General features: G+C 56.3%; 1 protein-coding gene across 1 annotated transcript; it reads right to left on the reverse strand.

Moving 5' to 3' along the window:
• Positions 1–438: 438 nt before the first annotated feature.
• On the reverse strand, positions 439–7,847 carry AS3MT (arsenite methyltransferase; the record flags this gene model as incomplete). The annotated part of the gene is made up of 13 exons (XM_009084954.1): positions 439–537; positions 1,388–1,522; positions 1,931–2,073; positions 2,170–2,301; positions 2,388–2,469; positions 2,704–2,773; positions 3,053–3,189; positions 3,262–3,412; positions 3,521–3,648; positions 4,139–4,179; positions 6,812–6,868; positions 7,473–7,602; positions 7,785–7,847. Coding segments are annotated over 13 exons (1,368 nt in total), but the record flags the coding sequence as incomplete, so codon positions are not given.
• Between the last annotated feature and the right edge of the window lie 154 nt (positions 7,848–8,001).

Raw genomic sequence — 8,001 nt, forward strand, 5'->3', positions numbered from 1 at the left:
CTGCAGGGTCAGGTCCTGCACAGTACTGGGTCTCCTTTTGCACCCTGCTCTGGCTTTTGCAAACAGCTCCACCGTGCTCAGTGGGCTCAGCACCGGCACATAGCTGCTGCCAAGCACACGCCAGACCTGCTGCACCATGCACAGGCACCCACAACCCCTTTCCCACAGACACTGTCCCTGTTTGTGTGCCCAAGCCATGCAGCTACAGGCAGCCCCATAGCAAGGGGATCCCCAGGACAGCTCCCTGTTCTCAGGCACAACCTGCCCCACCAGCCCTGACAGGGAAGCACAGCACCCCAGGGACCCTGTGGTGTCAGCCGCAAGCACACAGCCTTTGAGCTCAGACATTTATTTGCTCTCTGCTGGAATACACACACTGCAAGGGCCACATCCTCCTGCCCTTCTGGCATCTGCCAGCATGGGGGCACTGCTTGCCACTCAGCAGCACCCTGGGGGACCACAAGTGCCACCAGGATGGCAGGCAGGGCCTGGGGCTGCCAGCTGCTCCAGCAGTTGGAAGGGATCACAGATCTTCTCCTGGAGGGCAGAGAAAAACCCAGGGCAGGATCAGGCCAGAGGGAAGCAAGAGGCAGTCTGTGAAAGTGGCATTTCCCCGACTCGCTCCCTGCCAGTGGGGCAGCCCAAGCAGACCCTCCACAGATAACACGGGGCAGCCTCCAGGTCACTCCAGCTGATTTTCCCTGCTGCGAGTAGTAAGCCAAGAGCTTCTCTGCGACTTTGGCTTTGCTTTTATCTGAGAAATGTCTCCTGCTTGGACAGAGACCCAAGAACATCTCCCTTCCCAAAGTACAAGGCTGTGTTTCAGGGACACACAGCTGCAAGGCATTATCTCCCTTGTCTCTCCTGGCCCATCTACATTCTGGAGGGACCATCAAGGAAAAGCAAGAGGCTTCCAGCAGACAGAGGTGCTTTGTGCTGCAGGGTCAGGGTCGGCAGGCAGGGCCAATCTGCTCTCCCATTAGCACCTGGGAGGGCGATGGGGAGGAAAGATTGGTGAGAATGGGCCGTCACCCTCCTGGGGCAGGCTTCCCCACAGAAAGGATATTTTCCCTTGGGAGACATCAGGGAAGTCCAACCGTCAACCTTGCCAGTCCCCATGGACATGTTGGGGGGGCAAGGGGCTCTCACACCTGGTGGTTAGAGGAGGCTACCCTTCAGAGGGGTCTAACTCATGCTGGGGTACAGTTTGATCAGACTCAGGCACCAGGCACCACCCTCAGTGCCTCACAGGCTCTGCTTGGCCCAGAAGGACTCGGGTGTCTTGGTATCATGCCATAGCTCTTCTGATACTCCAAGGCAACTCTGATGGCATGGGACACCCATGTCTCCATTCCTGAACCCAGCCATGGAGCTGCCTGCTACCAACCTTCACCCCCTTGTAGCAGCAGCCCTGTGGCTCTGCAGTGCTGGCCCCTCCGGCTCGGATCAGGAACTCCTCCGCAAACCTGGAGCTCCGCAAGATTGCAGCCATCTCAGCATCCACGTCCACCACGTCTCCTTCCTGGGGGCAGAGGAACAGTCACAGGGCTAGGGTCCAGCATATGTGGCCCAGGGGACCCCAGCCACCGGGCCAGATGATGGGGAGAGTGAAAGCAGTGGCACACTGTGGCCCAAAACCCGGTTTAACATCCACATCAACCAAGCAGCTGGCTTCAATCCTCCTGTGAAGCCACCATGGATGTCCTGCGTCTATCCTTACTGCAATGCAATGCATGGATCTGTCTCCCTTTCCTGCCTGTTTGCATTCCCTTGAGTTTATACAGGCCCTCTGCTCCCACTCACCTCCCCCTTTACCAAAGTTTGCCCCCCAAATCACACTGCTGAGTAGCACTGCTTCATCAGCTTTAACCCATTCCTACAGACCAGGTCTGCTTGGCATCCCAGGAAGTCCCAGCATGCCTCCCCGCACCTTGAAGGTGAAGTTGGCATCAAACACCAGCTCTCGCTCATGTCCCACGATCCCACCATTGTAGATGACCTGTCCTGGCCCGGCTCGGCTCCTCCTCGGCACCTTAAACAGGCGGAAAGTCGCAGAAACAAAGCGGCAGTCACCTGCAAGGGAGAGGATGATTGGTTGGGCACTGAACCAGCAGGGCCCAGGTTCCCAGCACAACCACCCGTGGCTGCCCAGAGCTGACACTCCCTCACCAACGATGCCCTCCAGCTCCTTGTTGCCAATGGTGATCGGGCTTGCGGTGACCAGACATGGGGTGCTGAACCCCACCTCCTCAGCAATGCTATACAGGTCTCTCCAGTACAGGGCTCCTGCCAGGCACTCCCCTGGCACAAGACCACAGACACAGATGATAGAGGCAAAGGTCCTGTTCCCCCATCCCATGTCACCCCCATCCTGGAGCCCTACGCACCCCACAGCACCCTGTGCTTCCGGACAGTCTCGCTCAGGCGCTGGCTGACATAGACATCACTGAAGTACATCTCTCCCCCAGGCTGGAAGGCAGCAAGGAGTGAAGGGAGTCCTCAGGAAGCAAAGGGATGAAGGGCACAGAGAATTGGGAACATGCTAATTCTACCCTGCTTGTGACCCTCTGCAGACTTGCCCTCCCCTGGCCCCATCCTGCATCCCTGTCTTGCTGGACACCATTTGCTGCTTCCCAGTGGCACCCCAAAAGCAAGGCCACCCCAGGCCTGCTCTGCTGCTGCAGACACTGGCCCCAGCATCACCTTCAGCACACGGAAGGCCTCCCGCAGCACAGTCCTCTTGTCAGGGGTGAGGTTGATCACACAGTTGGAGCTGGGGAGGAGGAGACCAAGGCTCATCTCACACACTTAGAACCACCGGCTGCTGCTCATCCACTGGCTGCTGCGTGTCCCTTTGCTTGACGCAGGATTTGGAAACACTGATTTGATCATGACAAGGGAAGTTTGTATATTCCCAGACTCTGCCTTGGGATTTCCCTTTTCCTAACGTGCTTCTGAAGCAGGTGACCCAGTTGGATACAGACCCAGACCGCAGCCCACAGACCCAGGAAGCAGCAGGACTGGGCTTGACAGTGCTCTGCACAGTACCTACATGACAATATCGTAGCTCTCATCAGCCAGCCCAGCATCGCTCAGCTTCTCTATGTAGCCATGGAGGAACTGCACATTCGGCTTTCGGTAGCCAAACTTATCCATGTGGTAGGCAATGTGCTTCTTTGCCACCTCAACCTGGCAGGAGGAAGGGCACAGCGGTGGGAGCTGCTGGGAGGATGAGGGGAAGCCCCAGCTCCATGGCCATACCTGGCCCTCAGTCATATCTATCCCAGTGACATGGCCCTGCTCCCCAACCAGCTGGCTCAGCACGTAGCAGTCTCTGCCGCTGCCACTGCCCAGGTCCAGGATCCGGCACGAAGTCAGGCACTCAGGGATCACCAGACCACAGCCGTAGTACCTGCGCCGATGCTCAGCTGAGCTGGGCAGAGATGCCCCTGTGACATGGTCATCCAGGGGGCTGCAGCCCATGGGGACAGAGCAGTGGAGCAGAAACCCCAGGGTTTACCTGGCCACCACCTCCTCATGGACACATTCCAAAGCATCTCTCACCACCCTGGGAAGGGGCCTGGCCGAGGTGATGCACGCATTGGTTTTGAGATCCTCTGACTTCTGCAGCTCTTTTCCATAGTAATTCTGAGACAGAAAAGACAGAGGCCACTGAACTATGGCAAGCTGTGCCCTGGGAGCTCCCCATGCTCCAAAGCACGGGGGCCACACCTGCACTTGGATTATATGTGCCCCCATATGCTCCAGCACTGGCACTCTCATTTCCACCCAGCATCCCCTCACCTCCATCCTCCCCAGCTCCCCTTGCTCACATGCACAGATGCGTTTGTGCAGAAGGGGATTTAATTCTCATTTGCAGTAACTTTGCAGGCTACAGCCACCATTTCCCCATCTGAGAAGGCTGCAGGGAACAAGGGCAGGGAAATGCCAGGTTGCTCAGCCCCTCCTCATCTCCGTGGGCAACAGGAGCAAAGCTGCTGACTGTAGCTTAGGTTTTCATCTGGGCCCCAAAACAAGCTTCATCCTCTGATGGCAGCAGGCACCTGGCACAGCCTGGGCTCAGCTCCCCTGGCCCAGCCACCCCAGCCCCCCATCAGCTCCCATACACACCCCTCACCTGCACATCCTGGTGAATCAGCTCTCTGCAGGGTGTTGCCACTGAAACAGGAACACGGGGCTGGTGCCTGACACCACAGAGATGGGCACCACACCAGGTCCTCCTGAAGGCTCTGAACCCCCTTCTTCCCACAGATATTGGAGCACTTTTTGCTCCTACCCAGCAGAACCCAAAGAGACCCCATAAAACTTGCAGTCTAGTAGGATGCTCTTGGGAGCACCTGACAACATCACTCCCACCAAAAATAACATCAGTCCCAGGTGCCATGGAGAGACGAGCCCCTAAAATATCCCTGCAGGGTAAATCCCCACCCTGCTTTGCAGGGAGCCCTCAGGATGTCCCCAGGGCAGTCCTAGCTCCCACAGCAGAGCCCCCAGCGCTGCCTTACTGCCTGCAGTGCCTCAGTCGGACTCTGCCCAGACTGGGCCACGCTCCGCCCCGACACCCTGCGCCACCCCGGCATCCCGTGCTGCCTCGGGCCTGCCTTCCACCCTGGCAGCAGCTCCTGCATGGCCCAGACCCCGGGCACAAGGCCCCACAGCCTCCCCACACGGACAAAGGGATCTGGCCCCTCTCCCATTGTGGGCACAATGCCATAATTCACAGCTTGTGCCTGTACCCACACCCCTAAAGCTCACTCTGCCCCGCAACAGCTCTGCACCTGCATGGTGCAGCCCTGTCCCTGCTCGCCGCAAATGCAGGGAGACAAGTTTAATGCCACAGGGCTGCTCCAGTCTCTGTGGAGGACACGACGTTGGAGGGGTTGAGCCACCTGCAGCAAGGACATGCTGTCTCTGTGACACTCCAAGATGAAACACGATGGGGAACGCTGCAGGGGCAGTGACCCACCGTCCTTTGGGATGGTGTGCAGCAGTCTCCCTGCTGCACAAGGACTGTCAGTGATGGCATCCAGCACAGACTAAGGTTCAGTGGTATTCAGGGCAGCTTTTATTCCCAGCAAGAGTCGCAGCTTCTCCAGCAGCTATGGGAAAACCCTCATTTCCAAAGTGCATCTGCAAAGCTGGGGATCAGAACCCCACCCAAGGCAGAAATACCCACCATGGCCCCTGAGCTAGCAGTGGCACCTTCATGGGGAATGCAGGAGCTGTGGTGTCACCAGGTGAAGCCCAAACAGGCAGTGGCTCTGGCAGGGATGGTGAAATCCATCCCAGGAGAAGGCTCTGCAGCACAGGAGCCAAACCCCAGCAGTGCTCCAACAGGAACGTGGCAGGCCGATGCCTACTCTCAGCCTGGCTGCTCCTATCAGCTGCTGAAAAGCACACTCAGGCAAACAAGTGCTTCCCATGCACTCCAAGTGTTCCAGATAAGTGACTTACCAAAAACAAGACACAGTATTTATAGCCTGGGCCTGGTGTTGCTCACCAGGATGTGAACAGGTCACACTAGTCTTCAACAGAGCAGTGCAGAACTGGGCACTGCAGGTCATGATACTCCTGCCTGCTTCCCGTCCGGACTTTTGGATACCTTCCCAACCAGATACAAGCACACACCACAGCCAAGGCTGCTTCATCAAGAGCTGGAGCAGCAGACCAGGAAAAGGAATGCAGTTGAAGGCCGAACAAAGCGCAGATGGGCTGGCAAAGGGATGATGTTCCAAGTTCTGGCAGAGTGGAAAATGAGATAACCTCCGAGCAGGATGTTGGTCAAACCACATTCAGCCAGATCAGGACAGAGGTGTGTGCCCAGATTCCTGGTTTCAAAAATTCTGGCCTGGGACTGGCACTTCAGCCTACACTGAAGCACCTCTCACTCAGTCAGGCCCTTGCAGCTCCCACTGATTAACATGCCCTAAATAAACTGCACTCTGTGCCACCTCTGTGGCTATATACAGACCAGTGGCAAACTGCAGGCACCTACACTTAAAACCTGCAGCTCAACAAGCATATTTCTTGCCGGGGGGCTGGTGTGGGCTGAGCACCTCACACTACACAGAAATTAGGAGGACACAGGAATTGTTGGGAGAAGCAAAGTTCCAGGTAAGTTTGTTTCAGTTAGGTGCAGGTGAGCAGGTGAGTGTTCTGGAGCAAAGATGAGGGTGGAGGCACATGAGAGGGGGTCATGTGCCCAGAAACAGGAGGCTCTGCACATGTCCCAGCTGACATCCAGCATCATCCAGACCTAGTTCTGAACCCCAGGGGCTGGAGGGGAGAGGAGGCTTTGCTGCCCTCAGTGTCAGTCAAGAAGTCCTTGTGCCTTTGGCTACCCTTCATTTCAACAAGTGGCTCAGCTGATCCTGAAGGTTTGATGACCGCTCGACGCTGGGGATCAAGCAAGAAGAGAGTCACAGTGAGATATGCTCCCCAGACTGTGCTGTGCTGCCCATGCCCAAGGCACCAGAGCAGCTCTAGTGCTGACACTAGAGCGATGTGAAACCCTGGGGTTCCCCAACCCCCCTCAGTGTCCCCACAAGGCAAACCTCACTGTCTGCACAGCTCTGCTCTGCACCACCCTCATCTCCTACCAGCAGCAACCTCACAGACTCCATCATGTCAACGATACGAAAGGAAGTTTTGGCACAAATCCGATCTCTTCACTCACATTCCCATCTCTTCACAATACTGAAAGTCTATCTGGCTGGGCCAGCATCTGCTTCAAAGGCAGCTGCAAAACTCTGTTTTCCCTCATCCCACTCCATCAGTTTTCCCTTCCCACCCTGACACGTGTTCCTCAGGGCCTCCTGGTACTCACTTCTTCTGAATTGCTTCCTGCCTAGAACAGAAAAGGAGAGACAAAAAGGGCATTATAAAAAACAGATCTCAGTCACAATGTTATGTCATGTTGAAGAAAAGGCACTTGATCAAGGGCTCAGGAGGCCCAAACCCTGATGTGTTTCTGGATTAAGTCCTGAGGGACAGCAGCAACACTGCCTTCTCCCCCTTAGCCCCAGAGGAATCACACACACTCATGGGAGACACAGTGCATGGCAAACAGGAGGCAGAAATCTCAGCTCCCACCCCAAAACAACCTGAGCTGCACCAGCAGAGCTGAAGAGGGCTGGAAAATCCCAGCTCCAGGGTCTGCTCAGCTTTGAAGAGCCCAAAAAGTGGGATCAGTCTGAGTGGGCTTCATGCAAAGTCTTTCAGAACAGAAAAGGACTGAGGAACCCACTCAGCTGCCAAGAGAGAACATGGTGTCTCCACTTACTGGTACTGTAGATGAGTGGTTATTATGGACATTTTTCTTAAGCTCTGTGGAGAAAAAAAACACAGAATGAATGTCTGCAGAATCACAGTGCAAGCTATCCCAGTGCCCCGGGCATTTCCCCCAGCACAGCCACTACGGTATCACCGAATTGCCTCCAAAACACTCCCACTGGTATCTGCCAGCAGTGGCACACCTCCTTCTTCTTTCTCAACGACAGGCACAGACACCAAGTGCTTTGTTTCAGCCCACGGTCCCCCGAATTTTCCATCGGAGAGGACGCAGCTGGAGGGCTGGCCAGGCTGCAGGACACCGGGTGGCCAGTGGCACACGTGGGTTTGAGGAAGCACTTATTATACCAGCCACCAGCCCCACTGCCCGAACTCGTGTATTTCAGCTCAGGGCTTCCCTAGCACACCCGCAAGCTGATTTTATCACCCTCCTCTCCTCCTGCCCCTAGAAACACCACAGAAACGCAGCTTACGTCTTCCGAGTGCAGGATGGCATCTTCTTGCATCACCATGTTTCTAGCAGCTTGACCCAGCAGCTAAAAGACAAAGGCACAGACCAGGCTGAGAGGCTGCAGCTCCGCGTTTCCCGCTGTGACAGCTGCTCGGCAGGATGACACCGTGGGTAACACCACGGCGACACTGCGGGGCCGTGCCCACCCCTCGGGCAGAGCCTGGGGGTCCGACCGCCCG

The sequence above is a fragment of the Acanthisitta chloris genome, unplaced genomic scaffold (assembly GCF_000695815.1).
Source record: "Acanthisitta chloris isolate BGI_N310 unplaced genomic scaffold, ASM69581v1 scaffold24341, whole genome shotgun sequence".
NCBI classification, from domain to species: domain Eukaryota; kingdom Metazoa; phylum Chordata; class Aves; order Passeriformes; family Acanthisittidae; genus Acanthisitta; species Acanthisitta chloris.